We start from the raw sequence: 24207 nt of genomic DNA, 5'->3' as shown, positions 1-24207 counted from the left end.
CTGTGCTAAGAAAGTAAAAGGGAGTCCTTATCTGCCTGGTCCCTTCAGCCTCCCTGCTTATACCTCCAGCAGGCGGCCAAACTGTTTACAAGCACCAGCAATTCCTTTGTGTTGAGGGTGAGCACTTAGACATGGGCTTGACATAAGCAATTAGTTTCACAAAGACAGCTGATCAGCCATCAAAGGACAATTCTCTATCAGTTTTGACTTGGGTCTTAGAATGACATGGGACCTGAGAGATGACATGATCCCATCTTCTGCTGACAGCTGTTCTTTGAAGTGACTTCAAACTCTGAAGTAGAGGCTGGACCGGTCTGACACCCCCCCCCCCCCCCCCCCCCCCAAACTTTAACAGAGCCCTAAATGTAGCCAAAGGGCTGGCATCAGGCAAGAAGGACTGGTGGGAGGAGGGCTAGTGGCTGGGGAATATCAATGGATCTGCCTTGAAGGCTGAGTGCATGACTGACTTGTCAATTAATCACTTTCCCTTTCTCTTTCCCCCTTTCCTTTTTTTTTTCCTTCCTCCCTCAGGGAGTGTAAGAGCCGAAGATGAGGCCCAGGGTGGAGTGCTACTCTCCAAGGTTTTGGCTGGTGCTGGCAGTCCTCGCGACAACAGGGAGCGGGGCCCATGCCCAGAAAAGCCACCCGAGCATTGGCATTGCGGTCATCCTGGTGGGGACCTCAGACGAAGTGGCCATCAAAGATGCCCACGAGAAAGATGACTTCCACCACCTCTCAGTGGTGCCTCGGGTGGAGCTGGTGGCCATGAATGAGACAGATCCCAAGAGCATCATCACCCGCATCTGTGACCTCATGTCAGATCGGAAGATTCAAGGGGTGGTATTCGCTGATGATACAGACCAGGAAGCCATTGCCCAGATACTGGACTTCATCTCTGCCCAGACCCTCACTCCCATCCTGGGCATCCATGGAGGCTCCTCTATGATCATGGCAGATAAGGTAAATATGAGCTTCCTTCTATCACAGACCTGCAGATCAAAACTTAAAACAGAAAGATATATCTTATTCTGTGATCCTCAGGTGTAGTCTCATGGGGACGAAGGGTTGGGGGATTAGAGAGTCTCAGATTCAAAGAGAGATTAAAAGAGCTAACTGTGTGTAGCACCGCTGAGAAGAGCCTATTAATCATGTGGAATTATCTGCAACAGAGAAAAACCAAGGAGGGAAAGGAGCAGGTGGAAGAGAGCTGCAAAAGAATCAGCCCTTTTCTTCTTCCTGAGGGAGGATAAAGAGCCCCTGACAATTGTGATTTTTTTTTTTTTTTAAAGGTTTTATTTTTGCCTGTGTTTTACCTTAGAAGAGCCAAGAATGCCAGCTTGTGTTTTTCCTGCATGCAGCTGGAGGACATTGTGGTGTTTTCAGGGACATTTAATACATCTCTTACATCTTAATTGGAAAATAATTGAATCTTTAATAAAGCCATCCTCTCTCAGAAGTGTTCATTAGTTCCTGAAGTTAAATAGGTGTTAGCTAAAGCAACTAACCAGTCTGAACCAGTCCAGCTAAGTCCTTCCTGTTTCCACTGCACTACTTTATTCCTTCATATCACTGACATTTTGCTGTTTTCCCAGGTCCCAGACAGTCTTCTGGGGAATTACTACACAAACAAGCCTTCCCACCACTGCTTATGAACAGGGCAAGGTGCAGAAAGAGCAGCATCCTTATCCAGCTAATAACTCTCAGTTTAGGGGAGCCTCCACGGGGTGCAGCGGGACCTAATAGAAGTCTTTCCCCTGGGAGGAAGAGGGGACCCAGCAATTCATGCCTGAATGTGTATTTGGCCAGCCGGTGTGGCTAACAGTGGCCTCTGGGATGCTGTGGGCCAGTGTGAATATCCAAGAGAAGTGGGTTGCCCTTTTCCCTGCAGGCTCAGTGCCACACAGAGTTGGGGCCAAGCCCTTTATTGGGAAAACCCTCTTAACTGCACTTTGTGCATCACAAAGAAGTAAACAGGGTCACAAGCAGACAGCCTTTTTCTTTTACAGGTCACTCTTAAGTGAATCTGAGACATGTAACTAGGCAGAATTGGGTCTCATTGAATGAAGGGGGAGAATTAAGCTGGCCACTATGGCAGCTTTTCCTCAGAAAGAGGTCTAGTGGGCTGAGAAATCCAGGCACTTTCTGTTTTATTTACCTTGTAAATAAATAATCCAGTGCAGGTTATCATAGGTGAGTAGATGGCAATAAATTAATCACAAATTATTTTCTCAATTTTTTGACCAACTGTTCAGTTGCCAAATAACATACAGTTAAAATGTAGTGTTATTTTCTTGTATCAGCTTTTGAACTAAAGTAGTCATTGAATAAAATAATCACAGGCATTTTTTCTCTCTCTGAATAGCTGCACATGTGATAAAGTCGTTCTGCCCCATTCCACCCAGAATGAAGCTTTTCTGTCTTGGAGAGCAGTCAGGCAACAATGCTGCATCTCGATGCTCTTCTGCCTGCTGCATTGCATGGTTATGGATGTCTGTGTAAAACAGGTCTGAAGCATTTACTTCAGTGCTGCATTTCACACTTAGGTGGCATTTTACATTCTCTTTGAACAAACGTAAGTGTTACTGATGCCAGACCTCCTAAGCCCTGGGAAAAGGTCCTTGTGACTTTGAACGTGGCAGGCCAAATTCAGATTTCAGATTCCCGCAGTGTAAATCCAGCATAGCCCCATTGCCTTTGGCAGGATTAGATCAGATTTATGCTGCTGTAATTCAAAGACGAATTTGGCCTATTGAACTTTGCAAAGATTTTTCTTTCTACCTATCTCTAGTTTCTCCTTGGGAAGGCAGCATCTCCCACGACTGCCCTGTGTGCCCCACTGGCTCGCTTCTGAAGAGTGTTCTGGCGGGCAGGCAGCCCACAGGGAGCTCAAAGGGGGAAGCCTTATGAATGGAGACCTCTGTTTTATCAAACTCCCTTTTTTTAAATAGTTTTGCAGTCAGGAGAAGTGGGTTACATACAAGGACCTGCAGTTTTAGGAAAGGCCAAGATTTCCTTTAAACATAAATTGAAAAAGGCTGACCTTTACAGCTTCTGATTCACAGGTGTGTAATCTTTAATGGATAATATTTATTTGATGAATTGAATTAAAATATGTTAGAGAGTAAATGCATTGATATTCTACTAAAAATACTGAAGTCAGCCTGGTAAGTCCTTAGACAATCTGTTTTCCACAGTGGTCCCTGAGAGAGGCTTTGCTTTTAGTGACTCTTAGTCATGTTGTTTGCAGATGAGTTGTGTGGCTGGGGTTTGATCCTGCAAGCATGGACTGCTTCTTTCAGCATCCCCTCAACACCCACAGCAGCCAGCTGTGATTGAACTTGCTCAGCATTTCACAGGTTCAGACCTGCACTTATAGCTTTTTTTATGCTCCCTGTGTGTTGTGATCAGTAGTGCCAATGCAAACCTGTAGAACACTACAAACCTTGGTGTGACAGATAAGCCCCTCTTCTCTGGAGGTTAATGCAAAAAAACTCCTCAGTCAAACCACTTTTCCTGGAGTAGCATGTAAAATTCTGTTTCACCTTCAATGAGGGTTTAATATGTGTGCTTGGGAGGAAATTTAGGTCTATGTGTAAAAAGGGCTTTATAATATACTGTGAAACTGGTAAATTGAGACACGAAAGGACAAGTTAAAAAAAAAAAAAACCAAAAAAGAAAAAAAGAGAGGATTTCAAGCCTGAGTTTTCTTTCTCCCCTGTATATATAGACAGAAATGTTTCATAATGTGCTCCATAGACTGGCTTCATCTCAGTTAACATGCATCTGGAAATTTGCTGCCTGCCAGCTGGAGGTCTAGGCATTGCTACAATCAGTGGGGAAGGAGGCACCACCTGAGGACGATTCACCCCACCCACCTCAGGGTGCAGTGAAATGCTCACGGGATAGTCCTGTGTCTCCCCACTGATTATGGAAGAAGGCTGTACCCTGACTTGCTCGTGATGCCTCAAGTTAAACACTATGAGTCCTGCCCTAGGTGTAACATAGCAGGTGGAGGTATGTTGCTGAAAATGTAACATCTGGATTTCCTGATTGTTTTGTTCAAACTCATGTGCTTTAATATTGCATTTGATTAGATTTTTTTAGATAATGTTTATATCTTCTTGTTTTCCCAGTGTTTTGCCTTTTTCTTCTGAAAAACAAGTATAGTCACTTGCATATGTTTTTGCTGTTTCTCTCCTTGGTGCTTATGTCTCTAATCCCACCTGTTTAGCTGTTACAAAGTGTTACATTTATTCTCTGCCTAATTTGGCATCAGAAGAAAATGACCAGATGATCTGTGTGCGCCCTGTGATCTGGGTTTGTTTCCAGGAAAACGGTGAAGCACAGACACATGATGTGCCTCACTTGAGCTCTGGAGAGACCACTTTGATGAGGGGGAGACTTGTGATAGCCAGTTCAGTCTCCTTAGCCTCTGATGAACTTGCCAGCAGTGACGCCAAACAGCAAGAACTGCAGCAGTCATTTTGTTGGGGCTGGGTGGCTTGGGAGTGGTGGCTGAGGGGGTCCAATAGCCCCTGCATTAGTGCCTCTCAGAGGAGCAAGCCCTGCAGCTGTGGGGCAGGGTAGAAGAGTAGCTGCACTGTTTCAACCCTACAAGGAAGCACCTCGTCCTTGTTTTGGTGCTGACACCTTGAAAAGGGACTAGGAGCATGGCATCCTCTCACCTGGACCCCTGATCGAGAAAGGGAGTATAGCATGGATCACTGATGATCTGTGTTTAAGCTGGAATAGATGAGATGGAGAGGAGAAAAACATGCACCACCACCAATGCTACATTCTTGTGACACAAGAATTCTTTGAAGCTCTCTGGTCTCTTCAGTTTGCCTGAAGTTGCCGCACTGACCTTTCTCTTTATAGCTTTGTGTTGCCCGATCTTAAGAATTAGTTTGCATTGTCCAGAGGACTGCAATGCACTCATGACAGGTGAGCATATCTGCTTCCATTCCAGTGTTTAAAATAATTTCTCCTTTCTCCCCAGTTGTTTTGAAAGCAGAAATTCAATCCTATCTCTGTGTGGAAATAGCTGATGGATGGGGATGCTCTGTGTTAGGAGACTGATGGTTGAAGGAAACCTTCAAGGCTGCAAACCAAGCTTCAGTTCAGATAAGCACACAAACCAGTATCTTGTGTTTGCAGATCTGAGACTGGAAATCTGGGCTGGGCTTTTCTTCGTTATATTTTCAATATTACCTACTATTACTTCTGCTCAGAAATAGGACTTAAAGGAGCAGTCACAAAAAAGGAAAAAACAATAACAGTGTACATTTATAGGTATCTTAAGAGCAGGTGGAATTGTTGTTCTGATTTAGGACACTTACTGTGTTGGAAAAAGTTTAGCTTCTGGCCAAAAAAACGACCACACCATTTGGCTGACTGGTCCATTTTGTAATGATAGACATTTGACTTTTTCTGTTCTTTTAAAAAAAATAACTTGATAATGAAAGCAGGAAAGGTAAGAGCAGAAAATGCCTTGGGTTCGCTTATAGCACAGCTGGTGACCACCATTTTTGCTGGAGCTGTCCCTTGCTATTTCTCCATGGTCACCTTATTTTGCCAAAGCTTCTTGTCCTGTGCAGATTTATAGTAACACAATGGTGCACAGACAGCACACAGGAAAAATATTGGAAGAAAAGGATGATTGTTTTCTCAGCTGAAAATCATTCTCCTCTGTCTCTGCATCCCTTGCTATTTTCTCTAGGGCTTGCCTGCACAGGATACCCATAATGATGGAAATAAAATGGTAGGAAAGAATGATCTATGAAATTGGGCTTTGCCTATAATAAAATCTTTATAAAAGCTGCATGAAACTAACCTGGAATCTAAAATCCATGATCCTTTCTAGGCCAGATTCTCCTTCCTTTTCTCACACAGCATAGACCTGACTTTTCTGCTATTCCCTCCACTACCTTGTTCTTTTTTCCCCATTCACACCAAAGCTGAAATTTCTCCTCTGCCTTTCCATCCCCACTTTGTAAATCCCTGTCCCCTTTCTTTTTGTTTTCTGTCAAGGTTTCCAAGAAATGTTGTCTCTTTCTCTTTCAATGCTGAAGGTTGCTGTGATTGCTCCATCTGTGCCATGCTGCTGCAGCAGTGGTGTTCTTTGGTATTTCAGTAGGGAGCAAGTCCAAACTCAGACAATAGGAGTAAAGCACCAGGGAAGAAAACTAGCTGCCAGTTCGAGGGGAGCAAAATGATGCTGCAGGTACAGGGAAGGCAAAACTAGTTGGATAAGCTGAGCACCTAGATACACACTGAAACCAGGACAAAGTCAAAGATGCTGGGACAGTGCTGCTAAAAGCAGAACATCTGTAATTAAAAGGAAAGCACTTTCACTCTCAGGTTTCCAAAGGTTAAATAATAGAGATGCATGGGGAATGCAAACCTCATTTTTTGCATGTAAATTTGTTTCATTTCCATTAGGGATGACATCTGAAATCTTAGAGCCCTTGTGTGAAGGAAAGTCAGTTAAAAAAAAAAAAAAAAAGAAAAAAGAAAAACTTCCCTTTAAATGGATTATATGAACTGAAGTGAAATTCCAAACAAAATGCTGCTTAGAAGGAGGAAAAAAAAAGGACACATTTTGATCTGCAAACATTGAAAGAGTATGGTTCAGTGTTGTTAGAAGATTTCTATCCTTTTTTTTCCCTTCCAAAGCAAAATTATATGCAGTTCATGTAATTTCACAAAGCATTTCATTTCTCTGAAACTGCATTTGATGATAGTAATAGTTTAAATTATTTCCTAGACTAATCTAGTGATCAACAAACATGAGTTTGATTTTAAAAAATAAAATAAACGCCCCAGCAGTTTCCCCTCAAGATTTTAATAATTTTATTGAGGACATGATTAATACACTTCTTCTGCTTTTGGTACTTATTTTCCTTTTGCTGCCAAATGAAAGCTCTGTGTAGCTCACAAATAATGAACTAAATATCATGTGTCCTCAAACTATGAGTCTGCTGCAAAAGTTGGGGAGGGAGAAGAAAGGTAGGTCACAGAGATATAGAGAAAAAAAGCCAGTATTGTATGCCAGTGTTGTTTTTCTCTTGACTGTACATATGTAATAACAGGCCAGGTGGAGCTGTAATTTGTGTTTACATCTGTGTCTAATCTGTCCATACAAAATTAAATTTTTTTGTATAAAGAAAGAGAATATACGTAGTGTATTTCTGTGGAGTTTAATTAACATCTGAGACTTTCCCTAGTACAATTTTTATTACTTTACAAATAAATTACAGCACTTAAAATCCCTCAGATATTAGGAAACCTGGAAATGAACTTTTAAGAGCTTTAACCTCTCCCCAGGGCCATTAAATCCTTCAATGTTAACTCTCATTTTCTAAACAAGAGCTCAAGTACTCTTGTCAATATTATTTCAATGAAAAAAATGACTGTTCAAAGAAATGTATTGTTTCTTTTATTAAATATCCTATTAAAATAATTTGCTTTTTAAATTTTTAACATTTCCCTCTACTTTATCTCCCACTTGCTTGGGAGGAACTCCATTTCAAGACCTTCATGTTTTTGGGGGTATTGTTTTCAAGAGTCACAAGAAAAAAATTCAGACTTTGAATTGTTTGGTTTTTTTTTTTTTTTTTGGTCACAAAAAAAAAGCAACACAAAATCCCCTTTCAAAAAAAAAAAAACCTTATGGAAATGTAACTTTCCTTGAAATATCCCCATCATTTCCCACCCCCCACTAATAATTTCTACTGGATGCACTTCATATCTGCCCTGAGCCTTGGGAATGCAGAGCCTTGGACACCTGAAGCCTGAAGGTGCCATGTTCGCTTGAGTGTCACAGGGTTGGGGAGAGGAAAACCTGGTGGGACCCTGGTGAGGCTTACACCCTGCCAAGGTGCCCTGGGGTGCTTTTGGGCTGTGGCAGTGTTGGGGCAGCAGTAGGAAGCAGAAGGCAAAGAAGCCTGTATGGAGGTGTGGATGCCTTTCCTTGGCAGAAGTTGTCCCAGACAAAAAAATGCCAAGCAAAACTGAAGTCTGATTCCTTTACATCAGCCTTTTGTAGCTATTTATAAGCTGCTTTATTCTGGGTCATAGAATTCTTCTTCCAGGAGTACTGAGTGTTAGTTTTCTTCTGTTGTTATAGTGATGTTTTCTTTTGAGTAACAGAAGACCTTTCCTTGCCTAGTTCTGAATACAACTGCTCCAACCTACCTGAGGGAAAGATAAGATGAATTAACCTCTTTCCTACTAATGTTTAAATGCAGTGTTGCTATTGTCTACCTGGAAAAAGAAGTATTGAAATATCTGTGAGGAAAATGTTGATTTCTACCCAGCTTGGACCTGGCAAGTAATGGGGCTTCTGTGAAAAAGTTCTTTCTTGCTAGATTTCTAACCTTCATTTTCACACTGATGATGTTTAGGTAGATGTCCAAATCTGTGAGCACTTATATAAAGATGATCTGGGAGCTTGATGAGATCTGACCCATAGTTATTTATAATCATTATTATAACCCCTTTCTTCAGAACAAAAAAACCAACACAAAAGTATTAAATCAATTTGTGCCATCCCCAGCCGGACAAGGAGATTAGTTTCTTCATTCTGGAGCAGGCAGTTCTTTATTACAACCCCAAGCGGTTACTTGTCTCACAAAATCTAAATTAATTACACTCAAATTTGTCCCTACCCTAAACTGGCCTCAAAATGAAATTGAAAACATGGAGTGTGAAATTGCCCGATGCTGCTGCTTTAGATCCGCATGTCATTCCCCAGTAACCGCAGGACAGAGAGAAACAATTCTTTCCAGGGAATCTCTTATTCTCTTTGCCTTTTATTTGCCTCATTAACCAATTTTGGAGGGGATGGATTATAAAGGTGTCATGGTTTAACCCCAGCTGGCAACTAAGCACCACACAGCCGCTCGCTCACTCCACCCTGGTGGGATGGGGGAGAGAATCTGAAGAGTAAAAGTGAGAAAACTCGTGGATTGAGATAAAGACAGTTTAATAAGTAAAATAAAAGCCATTCATGCAAGCAAAGCAAAACAACTAATTCACTACTTCCCATCGGCAGGCAGGTGTTCAGCCATATCCAGGAAAGCAGGGTTCTGTCATGCGTAACAGTTACTTGGGAAGACAAAACGCCATAACTCCAAACATCCCCCCCTTTCCTCCTTATTTCCCCATCTTTATATATGCTGAACATGACCTCATATGGTATGGAATGTCCCTTTGGTCAGTTGGGGTCAGCTGTCCCGGCTGTGTCCCCTCCCAGCTTCTTGTGCACCCCCAGCCTCCTCGCTGGTGGGGTGGTGTGAGAAGCAGAAAAGGCCTTGACTCTGTGTAAGCACTGCTCAGCAGTAATGAAAACATCCCTGCGTTATCAACACTGTTTTCAGCACAAATCCAAAACATAGCCCCATACCAGCTACTGTGAAGAAAATTAACTCTATCCCAGCCAAAACCAGCACAGAAGGAAGTTAAGGGAATTACACATACACAGGCTGGAAAAAAACAGAGTACAGAAAAAGATATAATTGTAGTCTGTGACTCTGTTAAGGGTCTGGAGGAACTGATATATGAAGAAAGACTGAAACAGCTATACATGCATATTGCAGATTGGCTGAACAATGAGTCAGAGTATGATTTACATATGCAGTGAATAGCAGTAGACTAAGATTAGAGAAAATAATGCTTGGTGTAGCTGCCAGAAGTAGAAGTTGTAATGACAAGATAAAGTTGAGAAAAGATATTAAATGATATATTATGATATGTTAAATGATAATATTAAAGGATATATATGTATATTAAGAAAAAAGTTCAGACACTGAGTTTTATTAGGAAGTACTCTAGTCTCCTTAGGGAAGAGCGTGGAAACCACGTTGCTTCAGCTGTTTTCAACCAGGACTGAACTAAACACTGGAGAATGTGTTATATAGCTAGAGTGGAGGAGAAAGAAGATGAACAAGATGAGAGACAGGAAAACTTCTCCTGAATCTAGGATTGTGCAGAAAAAAAAAAGGGGAGGGGTGGGCAAGAGGGTTTGATTGAAGTAAGTTCTGAGAGTGACTGGGAAAAAAAAATACCCTAAAGACTCTGGTGAGGCATTTTTTCTCTGTGCTTTGGCAATAGCTTCTAGCTGTGTATTTATGAAGTTCCTGATAATAAGAATAAAAATGTATGTTTCAGAGGAAAGGGGAAAGAAGGAATGAAGGAGATGGAGAGTCTAAAGGCAGGCAGGAAAAAAAGCAAAAAAGGCAGGCACACATGGTGAAGAAGACTGATCTACAGGGTGCCAGTAGAAGCAAGCAGGTCTGGGAGACCAGAGTCCTCATTGCAGCTCTGCTCTAAAACATGAATTTAAGACAGTTGCTCAACTTCTGTCTACAGCAATTTGCCCTTTGCAAGAAGACTGAAACAATGTTTTTGTAAACGATTTTGAGCTGTACAAAAGGCAAAGGCTACCTAATTGCTAGGGAGCAATTAACGGATTTTTCTAGCTGAAGTAAATACCATGTTTAATATGAAGATCTGGACTCCAGGAGCAGAAGCTGTAACCCCTGTTAGAGGTGGTTGAATAGCTGCGGCATGCAGGAGAGCTTATTGTATGCAGGGCTGATAGTACTGTCTATTGTAAGCTTGCCCAGCATTCCCCATTATAAGGTCCTCTTGGGGGTTTCCTGTAACTTTGCCAGGCTATGACTGTTTGAGCAAAGTTTCCTATGCCAGGTGTATGCCTGAAGCTGATTGATTTATTTCACTATTTATTTGGAAAATAAAACAGCTCGCTCTGAAAATGTGGCACAGGAAGATACGTGATTTACCTGTGTTGCAAGTGCTGGCGCGTTTTCCTCCACAGGTTCTGCCTGACCACCAGTGGTTCTCAGAGCAAGGGCCCAGATCTGGAGGGGGTGTCTTGCAGGAGAGGACTATTAACTAGAAATGTGCTTTTGGTACCACTGCATAGGTTGCCCCCAAGTTTGGTGCTGTTATAAACGTGAGAAACTGCATATACACAGCAGAGTCTTTGTAGACGTTTGCCACGTGTCTCTCAAAGAGAACTTGTCCTTACAAGCTGTGCTTCAAAACTACACTTGGACCTGGGGGCTGCATGTGCCATGCTGGAGCCAGGGCTCTTCTGTGGGGTCCCAGTGGGATCCAGCTGGGAGAAATGTACTGTATAGTAGGAGACCTGGGCCGGAGCATGGGTGAGGTGGTGGGGCGTGGAGGGTGTGATGACCAGGTGTGGAGGAGCATCTGGAAGAGATGCTGAAAGAAGGAGAGGGGAAGGAGGGCTGGAAAAAGGTGGGAAGCAGGAGATGGGGAATAGGTAAAGGCAGAGGAGGAAAGGAGAGAGGAGGAGAAGTGCCTGCCCAGGTGATGCTGCCTGGCTTGCCATGGGAGCATGAGCTGGGGGTGGTGGCGGAACCACCAAGCAAACAGGACATGGGGTGTGAAACGGGGGTGGAAAGCTGTTGGATGGAAACTGGGTGAGGAGAGTGGGCCTGGGCTGAGGCAGGGTACAGGGCAGTGGGATTGGGCAGCGATGCTTTCCCTGTGAGCTCTGCCTCCCCCTCCAGTCGGGCAGATATATTCCCTTCCTGCCCTGCACTGAGCTACAAAGGGAGTCAGAAATGGGTCCTCGGGGGGGGACAGGGATGCTGGCATCAGTGCTCCCCCCTAGGGAAAGGCCAGTGGGTCTCCCAAAGTGTGCCTGGGGCTGGCTTGGCTGTGCCCCCCTTAGCCAACATGCCCTGTGCCAGGGTCCCAGGCCTGGTGGGGACAGGGAAAAGCTCCTGGGAGGAGGGGGTGAGCCCCCCACAGCCTCCACTGGCTGCCAGCTGCCTGGCTTGGGGCTGTGTGGCCACCGCCAAGCCTCTGCACTGGAGAGGGCAGACAGAAGCTGTTAGGAAGATGCTCTGTGATGGAGCTGTCGGCTCCTCCAGTTGTGTGCTCATGCAAGCATCATGCTTTGTCCTGGCTCCCACTTGGGCACTCGCTTTGCTGCTTGCTTTCCGTGGAGACAGAGCTGTGTCCTTGACTGCCTGGCTTGCTGCAGCAGTATGGAGGTGTGGGCTGAAGAGCCACACTGTGTGGCCCTGTCATGGGGCTGGGCAGCGTGTCCACCAAGCTGCCAGCCTTGCTGGGTCTCAAATCCTACTCCACGCCTGCCCCCTTTTGTCTCCTCTCGCTTCTCCTGCTTCGCTTCCTCTCACCCTCTCCTGTCTGTCACTCTATCAATTTCTTAATTATTGTTTGCACTGTGCTTTGAAAATGCAGTGTGCTGTATAAATGTTAAGTGTTTTTATTATTATTATTATTTTGCCTTTTTAATTTACATCCCTCACCCTCTCTTCTCTCACTATTGTGGCTTCCAGAGAGAACGTGTGGGCTTACATTATTTATAGCTGTGTGAGAGTAATTAAAGAAATGATTTAATTAGTCAGTTAATACCGTTCTCCACATCATACATCTCCACATCTTGTCAAGCTGGTGATCCTCTAACCACAGCCAAACATAACCTAGCGTGGTCTATACCACGTCACAGATGAGTGGGTAAGGGGAAGGGAAGCTTGGGGAAAGGTTTGTGATAGTCTTGCACATTGCTGGTTACTCCCCTGGGGCTAAGGCATGAGGCTGCTGAGCCTGTGGGGACCTGGCTGGGGGTGATGTGTGATGCCACCTCAGCTGGGGTAGAGCTGCCTGTGAGGATGTGGTGAGCAGTGAGGGTTTGTGGTTCCTGGCTGATGTGGCCTCCCTCCAACACAAACCTACTTGAGCTGAAGTTTCAATGTTTGGTGTGTTGCATTAACCAGCTCTTCACATTTATCAAAGGTCAGAGATCTGGGAGGGGTTTATTGTCTTAACTTCTATTTAAGCCTACCAAATCATAGGGTTCATGCACCCTGCATGGGGCTGAATGCAAGGTAAAATTACTATCACCAGAAATGTTCTTCCTTGCAAATGGCTGCATGTAGCTCTGAGCCTCTTGAAATAAATGAGTTTTCCTTCCGAAGAGGATGGCCTCCTCTTGCTGAGACTCCCCCAATGGGAAATACAGTGTTTCCATCACTTCCAGTTCATGAAGGACTGTGGGGAGCAGGGAATCTCCTGTTGCTGGTGCAGTATGGAAGGAGGTTGAGAGAGGAGAGTACGCGCTTTCCTTCAGGGGACATACTGAGCTGATGGTTACCAATACCTTTTAGTTACCTACTAGAGAGAGTTACCCCCCCACACCTCCCCCCCCCCAACCACCTAGTGAGCTCAGGAGAAACATAAGGAAGATGATCCTCTTCTGAAAGTACTGTAGATAAAAAGGAGGGGTCAATGGATTCTTAACAAAGGAGACAGTTGCTCAGGAAGTGGAGAAAGAGGCTCTTGTTGGATAATGGCGCATTTGTCAGATAATGGTGTATGAAGAGAGCATCTCTCAGAAGTGCTTGCCTTCCATGTCTCCAAGTTGCCTGGCTCCATTTGGGCTCCTTCATGGCCTGGGCTGTGGGCCAGGCTCAGCCTGTTCCTCGGCATGGCAGGGCTGGGTGGGCGGCAGGAGGGTTGGGAACAGGTGGCATCAGGGCTGGTGGAGTGGAGCGCCTTTTCCACACGGCACTGCCTGCCAAGCTGCCAGGCGCAGGACACCTGGTATCTGGATGGGCTCTGCCTGCCTCCCAGGAAGCAATGGCAGTTGAAGAAGTAGACTGAAGTGTTTTGAGTGTGAACAGTGACTATAGGTGCCTTTTTTTTCCCCAATGTCCAACATGAGACAGGTTAAGGCAGCCCAAATTTGAAAAAATGCTGGGCATCTACACCTTCTGAAAGTTGGGCTTTTCATGTTGTATCTCTGAATGGACACCCAGAGTCCCTCATTGCTTTTGCAAGTGCACATTGAGGTTTTTCTTTTTTTCTCTCCGCTCCCCCTCCCCCCCGCCATTCTGGCACACTTGAAAGTGAATTTTATGACCTGACATTGGAACAGCTTATTGAGAAGACAGAGTGCGTGGAAGGGCGATGGAACAAGTAATTTTGTCAGTTCCCAAATGAATGAATCCTGTTTTCAGTGGATTCACATCTCATGGTTAATTGACCCTTTAACTGAATTATATACTAAGACTGTAATGTGAGCTCAGCCCTTAGTAGACACCAGAGAGTCCACAGAGGAGAGAACCTGAGCTGGGTGAAGAGATTTCGGAAGAGCTGAAGTCATCCTTCCCCAGTGGTGAGGACCAGGGTCATTAGAAGGATCTATTTCTCCACCTACTGCCCTATTTCAACTAGAAGATGTCAAGTCCAAATCAGTGAGTGAGCCTGTAGCAGCCTCAGTTTTTCAGGAGCTGGCTACACCTCCTCCCTACAATAATCCCATTTCCCCCAGGTCTTCTATTACTTTTCTCCCAGTTTCTGCTGTGTCTTTTATACCCACTGTCTGGGCAAAAGAGACATGTACAGTGGTGCCCCGGGGACTGTGGGTACAGGGGCTGCCTGGTCAGGATGAAGTTTATGATTGCCCAGTGGGCCTTTGACTGTGAGTGGGTGAATCACACACACTGCTGTGGGGTCAGACAAAGGCTTTGAGACTGTGTGCTGTTGTGGGCTGTATTTTGTACAGCACTGTAAGAATTTAATTCTCCTTGAGTCCTCTGCCCCTTTGTCAAATTAGGTGGAAATTGGCCAGCAGGTTCAAGAGTGACTGGGAAGCCTGACTCATGTATGCACAAACACATACACACACACACACACACACACACACACACACACCCCAGGTTTGCAAGAGCCTTGTTTCCTAAAGAAAACAAGCTAAAAATGCACACAGAAGGTGGGCAAAGACCTGCGTCGGAGTGTCTCGGGAGCTGTGATTTCTGCACAAGTGACCCATGCACAGTGTGTCCCAAACACGCTTGCAGCGTGCTTGCCCTCCCTGCCACGCGCTCCCATGGTGACTCACTCTGATTCACCCCAGCGTGGTCCTGCTCTGTGATTCGCATAGACGAGCATGTAATGCGAGCAGCGCTGTCTCTTGGGGTTGGACTTTCGGTTCACACTTGTGCTCGGCGCACATGTGTGCGCTCTGTGACTCACGCTACTGCACCGTGGCAGCTTGGATCACAGCAGCAAATGAGACATAGTTGTGAACAGGCACTTGCTCAGTGTCGTGTGCTCCTATCAGTTAGCTTTTGAAGGAGAACATGGCGCAAGGCTTGGAGATTTTAATATTTCTATCCAAAACCAGACCTCTTGGGAAAATAAATTAGCCTGATGACAGCAGCAGTAATTGGATTGTTCCGTTAGTATCCTCTGTGGAAGAGGAGAGCACGTGCCTTTATATTTTCAATGCAGAGACTTAAAAATTGCACTTAAAATGTGAATTGCACCTTGGCTTTCTTCATAACTGACAAGCAGACATCTGTTTCCTGCCCCACTTTTCTCTGCCCTTGGCTGGCTGAGTTTTCTGTCTAGCCTTATCCTTAGTCTTGTGGCAAGGCTACAGCAAACTGTGGTTGTTTGGGTTCCTCAAGTGGTGCTGAAGGAGATCAGGGCATGCTCTAACCAGTGGGTGCCTTGGGTGGGCTGAGGAGGAGCCAGCCTGAAGGTTAAAATAAGGAAGTATGTCTCCCTTGATCTAGAGGAGAGGGTGTGCTGAAAGGGCTGAATCCTTAGGAAGGGGAGAGATGGGAAGGTCTGAAAGGTGTAATGAGATGAAATGCAGGGCAGGGAAGTGCACAGCAAACTTTGGACATGTCTCTGAGCAGTGAGTCCTCCTTGGCCTTATGGGCTAATCTCCTGCAGTTGCAGTCTGAACACCAAAATAATTTATAATGGGACTGACAAAGTTTTGGAGTATGTGCATGCCAGCAGAAGACAGAACTGCTGAGGTGGAAGGAAATAGGGAGGAACTAGACAGAGGATGAACCAGCCAGCCTTCTATTTTTGCTGGTTTTGGTCATCTGACAGAATCCCCAAACTCATGTGGTCTCCCTCTCTTTTGTTGTGAAAGTCTCTGACTTATCTTTTGGTAAACTTCTGCTTATTTAGAATCTGCCAGGTGAGTTTTGCTGGGCTTTGGGCACATCCAAATGTTTGATATAGCCATTACCTGGCCAGAGATGTAATTTTTTTTGCTAGTCAGTTGGTTCCTTAATTTAGATTTAATAAGTTACTTTGTGCTCCATTAATTAGGCCTTCATGCAAAGTGTTTAATGCCAAAGTGTGCTTGCCTGCAGATGGTGGAACAGCTTCATTTAGGGAATGGCTGCAGACCTCACCGGGCTGCGCCATTCCTCGTGCCCATGGTCCATTCTCCCCCAATGAGCCATGCTGCTGTTAACCTTTGCTGTCTCCATATCCTGGCATGAGGCCACAGGGCTCATCTTCACCAGAGCTTGTCCCAGCCGTTCTCTCTGTCTGATCCCTCTGCCCCTCCCTGAGCTCCCTTGGAAGATTTTACATGTGCATGTGGATTTTAAGTTTCATCTGCTTAATTGTTATAAACTGAAGCTGTGGCTGGCAGCTTTCTTGCCAGAGGCAAAATGGGCTGGCAAAAACATTCTGTGATACTGACCATCGGGAGGAGAAACGGAGGTTGTGAGTGGTATTTGTCTCCTGCTGTGCTTAGGGCCACATTTCTCTCTGTCAGTGTCACTCACTGGTCACTGTACTGGTCCAGCAGTGTGTTGCTCTATGTCTTGAGACATGCCTGTAATAATACTCGATAATATACAATACAAGCTGTGGGGAAGCATGTTGTGCTTCCAGAGTTCCAGTAGCCAGCCAGCAGCTCCTGCCGTGCTGCTGCTATAAAATACACAAATCTCTCAAATCATACATTGATGGCTCTTTTTGTTTGGTAATAGAGGAGTGAGTTTAGTTTTTCCATTTTCCCCTCTCCTGGACTAGTCTAGACTGCAATACTAGGAAAAGGATTTTCTTGCTTGGCGTGTTTGGGTTTCTGCGGCAAGGGAGAAGTTGTTTTGAGTGGAACAGGTAACAGCATGTGGAAGATGTGTGGCTGTGTCTCTGTGTAACCATGCCTGGGCAGAAGCATGTCCCATCCTCCTCCATGCTGCATGCATCCCTGCTATCCTGCTATCAAGAAATCCTTTTGGCCAAACATTTTGCTGCTCTTTGATGAATAAATTGGATAGGGAAATGAGCTGACAAGAGTAGGTTAGACACATGGTGGCAAGGATCTTGTTGTGACAATCAATTTACCTCTTTACACTTAGGAATCTGTAGGGGATGGTCCTCTGGGAACTCAGCCCCTGGGATTTGTTCCTTCAGTTACAAGGAGGGAACCTCCAGAGGATGAAGTCATATTCTGATATTCCTTCCTTGCTGCTCACCCAGCCTTATTATTCTTTATACTGGTCCACCTCCATGTGCTAGCACCCTTTGAGGGATAGCCCCTGCAGAATGGGTGGGACTTCTCATGGGGGCTGAGAAAGGGTGGCAGAACTGTGCCTGGGGTAAGAAAAGGATGAGGAGACCTGCTGACTGGGGGTGTTTGACAAGAGGCAGCAGTGCAGAGGAAAGGCTTAGGGTACCCCAAGAGTGAGGGTGGAAGGAGGCGAGGGTGTGGGAAGAAGAGGTTTGACATGATGTTCAGAGTAATTCATAGACTAAAGCAGGCAGAAAAGTCTCAGGGTGAGATCAGATAATTAATTAACGACTGCAGGGGTGCATCTTCCTCTCTCAGCCAGCAATATGCACGTTGTGTGACTTCTAGTGAGCATACCTCTCATGCTGCTTCTCTTGCTTACCCCATGGCCAGATGTGCTCAGTAGTCCTCAGCTCTCTTGCAGACATCCCGTATGTGCCTTCTCAAGGCCACGGACCAGAGGCTGGAGCTGCTGGTGGCTACTGTCACCCTGTATCGTGTTGCCACCTACTTGGTGACATGTGCTCCCACCGTGCACTGCCCCATGTGGTTTGCCATGTGTTCCCAGTTTCTGACTTGTCCTGGGAGGTCTTTGTAGGGGGCTTTAAAGAAAGGAACGGGAGCTCCAGTTGCCTTTTCTCCCCCTGTTGCCCAGGAGGCAGGATCTGGCCTCACTGCTGGTGAGCACGAGGCTGGGGAGGGAAGGCAGTGCAGTGAGGAAGGAGTGACTCATTCTCCAGAAATGAAGCAAGTGCACAAAAATGTGTCTGCACCTAAAGATGGGGGAAAAAAATACAACTTAAGACTCAAAAGGTTCACTTCAGTTGCCCGAGTACCCCCCAGAGGAAAACTCTTTGTTGCCAAATACTTTCCCTTCCACAGCCCCAATATTTTTTTCCCTTTAGTATTTTCCCTTAATGGTTGAATCATTTAACACCACATACGAAGTCGGATCTGGCCGCTCTGGGGCGATTCTTGGTTGCCATGGCAATGAAGCCTGTCTCTCCAAATTAGGACATTTTTCCTGCTGCCTTTTCTATGAGAGGCCTTCTTGCATCTCTTTTTTTCTCTTACTCTCTCTTGATGTTTGAAGTGCTGAGTGCTGCCTCCTCTCTCGCACGGTTCCTGAAAGGGATCAGACTTTGCCCGTCTGAATTAATTCCTCTGAAGCCCATGCCAGCTTGGCGTGTGCTGGCTCTGAGAGGACCAACTCTACACTCCTCAATGAACATGCTGCAGCATCAGGGTGAGGAGGGGTGGGAGATGGAGCTGAATTTGGCAAGGGATGTAAAGAATAACAAGAAGGGCTTCTACAGGTATATCAACCAGAAAAGGAAGGTTAAAGAAAGCGTACCCCCCCCCGATGAACAAGAAAGGCGAACTTGTATCAACGGACGAGGAGAAGGCTGAGGTACTCAACAACTTCTTTACCTCGGTCTTCAGCGGCAACCTCTCTCCTCACCCCTCCCGAATCGATGGACCACAAGACGGGGACCAGGGGGGTAAAGCCCCTCCCACTGTAAGGGAAGATCAAATTCGAGACCACCTGAGGAACCTCAATGTACACAAGTCTATGGGACCTGATGAGATGCATCCCAGAGTCCTGAGGGAATTGGCTGATGTAGTTGCCAAGCCACTCTCCATGATATTTGAAAAGTCATGGCAGTCAGGTGAAGTCCCTGCTGACTGGAAGAAGAGGAATGTTGTGCCCATTTTTAAAAAGGGAAGAAAGGAGGACCCTGGGAACTACCGACCTGTCAGCCTCACCTCTGTGCCTGGGAAGATCATTGAGCAGATCCTCCTAGAAGATATGCTCAAGCACATGGAGGACAGGGAGGTGATTTTAGACAGCCAGCACGGCTTCAGCAAGGGCGAGTCCTGCCTGACCAACCTAGTGGCTTTCTATGAAGGAGTGACTGTGTCAGTGGACAAGGAAAAAGCAATGGATGTCATCTATCTGGACTTCTGTAAAGCCTTCAACACGGTGCCCCACAACATCCTTCTCTCTAAAGTGGGGAGATATGGATTTGATGGGTGGACTGTTGAGTGGGGCCTGTGTGAACCTCATGAGGTTCAACAAGGCCAAGTGCACGGTCCTGCACCTGGGACAGGGCAACTCCCGGTTATCAGTACAGGTTGGGGGATGAAGAGATTGAGAGCAGCCCTGCGGAGAAGGACTTTGGGGTACTGGTGGATGAAAAGCTGGACATGAGCTGGCAATGTGCGCTTGCAGCCCAGAAAGCCAGTTGTATCCTGGGCTGCATCAAAAGCAGCGTGGCCAGCAGGTTGAGGGAGGTGATTCTGCCTCTCTACTCTGCTCTGGTAAGACCTCACCTGGAGTACTGCGTCCAGCTCTGGGGCCCTCAGCACAAGAAGGACATGGACCTGCTGGAGCGGGTCCAGAATAGGGCCACCAAAATGATCTGAGGGTTGGAACACCTCTCCTATGAGGACAGGCTGAGAGAGCTGGGGTTGCTCAGCCTGGAGAAGAGAAGGCTGCGAGGAGACCTTATTGCTACCTTCCACTACTTAAAGGGGGCCTACAGGAAAGATGGGGAGAATCTTTTTAACAAGGCCTGTTGTAACAGGACAAGGAATAATGGATTAAGAACTAAAGAAGAATAGATTTAGACTAGACATTAGAAAGAAGTTTTTTACACTGAGGGTGGTCAAGCACTGGAACAGGTTGCCCAGAGAGGTGGTAGAGGCCCCATCCCTGGCAACATTCGATGATTCTGTGAGATGTGTAAAGGTTAGTGGAGGACAGCAGTGTGTGACTGTGGCGTGCTTATTCCCTGCTTGGTACACCATTGCCTCATGTCTGCCTGGGTGCTGCTGGGGCTGTCTGGAGCTGGGTCCTGGGGTGAGAGCTGCTTGGCTTAAAATATATCTTAGGACTAGAGAAGCTAGTGGAATAAACCTGGGGTGAACGTAAATATGTTGACATGCACAAATCTGTTGGACAGTGATGGCTGCCCAAGGTCCCATCCTTTATGGGGCAGGCACCTGCAGCGGGTCCATAGGAGTCATCTGTCTCTTCGGGGCATTGAGCTGCTGGGCCTTGTCCCCTGGATATGCTGAGCTGTGCCTGGTATGTGTCAGTGTGCTGAAGCAGACAAGTGGCTTTATACCACTTCTGCACCTGTATATTCCCCTGGCTGGCTTGGGATTTGGCATGAGTCAGACCCACCTCAGTTTATTCTGGCTGCTGACAGACTCCCAGGGCCCCTGTGGCAGCTGGGATTAGTCTGACACAGGGATGCCCCCAGCCAAACTGTCTTCTCTGGGCTATGCCTCTGACCCAAGGGAGTAGGAAGAGAAAGGAGTTGGCACAGGCAGCACTAGAAACTCACAGAAATGGAGGCATGCCCGTAGTGGGCAGGTCTGGGTGGCTGAGTAATGTCAGGGGCTGGGAGCAGATCCGCTGTCCCAGAGGAGCGCCATCATGACAGTGTGAGGTGATGTGTGACAGACCAGTACGGTCCAGCGTTTTCTACCCATCAGGGCAGAAATGAAAAGGTGATGTGATGTGATGAGGTTTCCTTGCTCATTCTTCCCCTGGCCATAATGGGCTACTACCCCAAGATCAGTTTTTAACCTTCTGGTATATATTGGGACTTTCATGTATAGCAAAGGGCAGACAATCAGGGGAGGGCAAAAAAATAATGGATTGTGAATGTTTGGAGTGGAGATGAAGGTGTAAATTTTGGTTGAGAAGTTGATTGGCCTGAAAACCTGTTCCGTCCTGGCCATGGTATGGCGTTGCTGTTTTTCATAAAAGATGCTCTGGAGCTGGGGGCAGCTGGCTGTGAAGTGAAGAGCGTAGCAGAGTGATGTGCCATGGCTGAAGTCCTTGGGCTCAATCCCAGGTACTCTGCACCTTTGGCTGCCTTGGGACAGCAGTAATGTCCTGCTGGACTGATGGGGTGATCGGGCACACTCCTTTTCTCCAGGAAGCCAAAAGTCTGGATTCTGTTTAATGATGCAATGTTTAAATAAAAAGAGGTGGGTGGACTTGTAAATTGGTTTGACCCATAGTGGTAGGGACTTTGCTATACTGTCCCAGTAGACTTAAAGGTGTCCAGTAAATGTTAATTTAGAACCCTTTTTGCAGTGATGTGTGAACTGGTTTAGATCAAAAGCTGATTTAGCCCAGCATTCTGCATCCAACAGGAACTGATAGAGGATCAAGTAGTGATACTTCCTCAGAATATTCTCCAAGCATCCTGTGAGTTATGGCTCAGGACTTTCTAAACCAGTCAGTGTATCTTTGTATTTAGTAGCGCTGGATAGGTTTTTCTTCCATACGCTTACCCACATGCAAATTCTTGGCATTTTGGAACCCATGCACATTTTTAGCATCCAAAAGACAAGGAGTTTCATCACGTAACTGCTCATGGGGTGAAGAAGTTCTTCTTTGTTGGAAACTTGCCACTTGGCATTCTCATTTGATATCCCCTCATTCTTTTACTGGAAAAAAGTAGCTAACAGTTATTCCCTCTTCACCTTCTCTCTCCATCCCCTGATCTTAGAAGCCCTTACCATATTGCCCCCTAGCCATCACTTTTCTGCAGGAGAACTGTAATTTATTTAGTTGATTCTCAGGAAGACCTTTCCGGTTGTGTCATCTATCCTAGTACCTTTTTTGCCTCTTTTACATCCCTTTGGGGGAGGAATTCAACAGACACTCTCCAGTGGAAACAAGGAAGATCTGTAGACTGTGGGTATTACTTGCAGTGTCTAACTGAGCTGGCCATGACACAGATACAACATGCCCTGTGCTGTCCCAAGGGTTTGTTTTTGGCTCTGCCCTCTGAGATTTGGGTAAGAGGTGTAGGTGCCCGTCACTGTTTGAAGGGCAGTTACAAAGACGATGGAGCCAAACTGTTCTTGGTAGTGCCAGACAGTGTAATGAGAGCCCGTGGTAGCTCCTTGGACATCAGGAAAAAAATTTTCAGTAAGAGGGTAGTGCAGTGCTGGAACAACGGCTATGAGTTCAGCCACAGCTGACCAGATCTAGTGTTGGTCTCGTTGTGAGGGGATCCTTCAAGGCCCCATCCTTCCAATGTTTCTGTGATGCCATGAAGTGGCATTAAGATGCCCCAGAAGTGATACATGAGTCTGAGGTGCAGAAACTTTCTAGAATTGCCCTTGGTACAAAAACTCCTTGTGACTTTTTTTTTTCACTGCGATTTCAGTTTATATTAGCATTGATCCATTAGGTTTTTGTCCCTTTGCTGCATTCCTCCAGCAAGCACACTGCAAGCTTTAGGGCTGCAATGCTGAGCAGGTGGGTGTTTAGCACTCTCTGACCCAGGAGCAGATCCTGTATCCCTGGGAAGCTGCAACATGCTGAATGGCTGCTGTAGAAGTGCCCTGATGTTACCATCAGTCTCCTGTCTGTGGCATGCCAGCGCTGCCTGCCCAGATGCATGGGGATGCTTGAGAAGGCCCCCACTAGCAGAGAGCAAGATGTGGGGCATGGCTTGGAGTGAGCTTGGTTTGCTGAGCAGAGCAGCAGCTGGGTCACACAGGGGGATGCAGCAGAAGTCTTAGAATCATAGAATCGTAGAATCCTTTAGGTTGGAAAAGACCTTTAAGATCATCCAGTCCAACCATTAACCTACACTACCAAGTCCACACTAAACCAATCAAGGGTAGACTAGACTAAACCATGTCCTGAAGTGCCACATCTACCCATTTTTTGAACACTTCCAGGGATGGTGACTCCACCACCTCTTTGGGCAGCCTGTTCCAATGCTTGACTATGCTTTCCATGAAGAAATTTTTCCTAATATCTAACCTAAACCTCCACTGGCGCAGCTTGAGCCCATTTCCTCTCGTCCTATCGCTAACTACTTGGGAGAAGAGACCAACACCCACCTCACTACAACCTCCTTTCAGGGAGTTGTAGGGAGTGATAAGGTCTCCCCTCAGCCTCCTCTACTCTAGGCTAAACAACCCCAGTTCCCTCAGCCGCTCCTCATAAGGCCTGTGCTCCAGACCCTTCACCAGCTTTGTTGGCCTTCTCTGGACACGCTCCAGCACCTCAATGTCTTTCTTGTAGTGAGGGGCCCAAAACTGGACACAGTATTCCAGGTGTGGCCTCACCAGCGCTGAGTACAGGGGGATAATCACCTCCCTCCTCCTGCTGGCCACACTATTCCTGATACAAGCCAGGATGCTGTTGGCCTTCTTGGCCACCTGGGCACACTGTTGGCTCATGTTCAACCAGCTGTTGACCAACACCCCCAGGTCCTTTTCGGCCAGGCAGCTTTCCAGCCACTCTTCCCCAAGCCTGTAGTGTTGCATGGGGTTGTTGTGAGCCAAGTGCAGGACCCAGCACTTGGCCTTGTTAAACCTCATACAGTTGGCCTCGGCCCATCAATCCAGCCTGTCCAGGTCCCTCTGCAGGGCCATCCTACCCTCCAGCAGATCGACACTGCCACCCAACTTGGTGTCATCTGCAAACTTACTGAGGGTGTACTCAATCCCCTCATCCAGATCATTGATAAAGATATTAAACAAGGCTGGCCCCAAAACAAAGCCCTGGAGAACACCGCTCATGACCGGCCGCCAACTGGACTTAACTCCATTCACCACTACTCTCTGGGCTCAGCCACCCAACCAGTTTTTTACCCAGCGAAGACTACGCCCATCCACGCCATGAGCTGCCAGCTTCCCAAGGAGAATATTATGGGAGACTGTGTCAAAGGCTTTGCTAAAGTCCAGGTAAATGACATCCACATCCATCATCTACCAGGTGGGTCACCAGGTCATAAAAGGAGATCAGGCTGGTCAAGCAGGACCTGAAACAACTGACACCTGAATCATTGCATGCCTGGGAGAGGGAA

At 46.3% G+C, this 24207-nt stretch overlaps 1 protein-coding gene across 1 annotated transcript in view; it reads left to right on the top strand.

Annotated features, from left to right (window-relative positions):
* The first annotated feature begins 549 nt into the window (after window positions 1-549).
* GRIN2B (glutamate ionotropic receptor NMDA type subunit 2B) overlaps window positions 550-24207 on the top strand; it is a 172225-nt gene continuing 148567 nt past the window's right edge. Inside the window, exon 1 of the mRNA XM_075713149.1 lies at window positions 550-960. Within this exon, the coding sequence (XP_075569264.1) occupies window positions 550-960 (411 nt within the window). The remainder of the gene's footprint in view (window positions 961-24207) is intronic.

The sequence above is a fragment of the Pelecanus crispus genome, chromosome 1 (genome assembly GCF_030463565.1).
Source record: "Pelecanus crispus isolate bPelCri1 chromosome 1, bPelCri1.pri, whole genome shotgun sequence".
Classification (NCBI taxonomy): Eukaryota; Metazoa; Chordata; class Aves; order Pelecaniformes; family Pelecanidae; genus Pelecanus; species Pelecanus crispus.
Note: the sequence above shows the minus strand (reverse complement) of the source record. Positions and strands in the feature narration are given on the sequence as shown.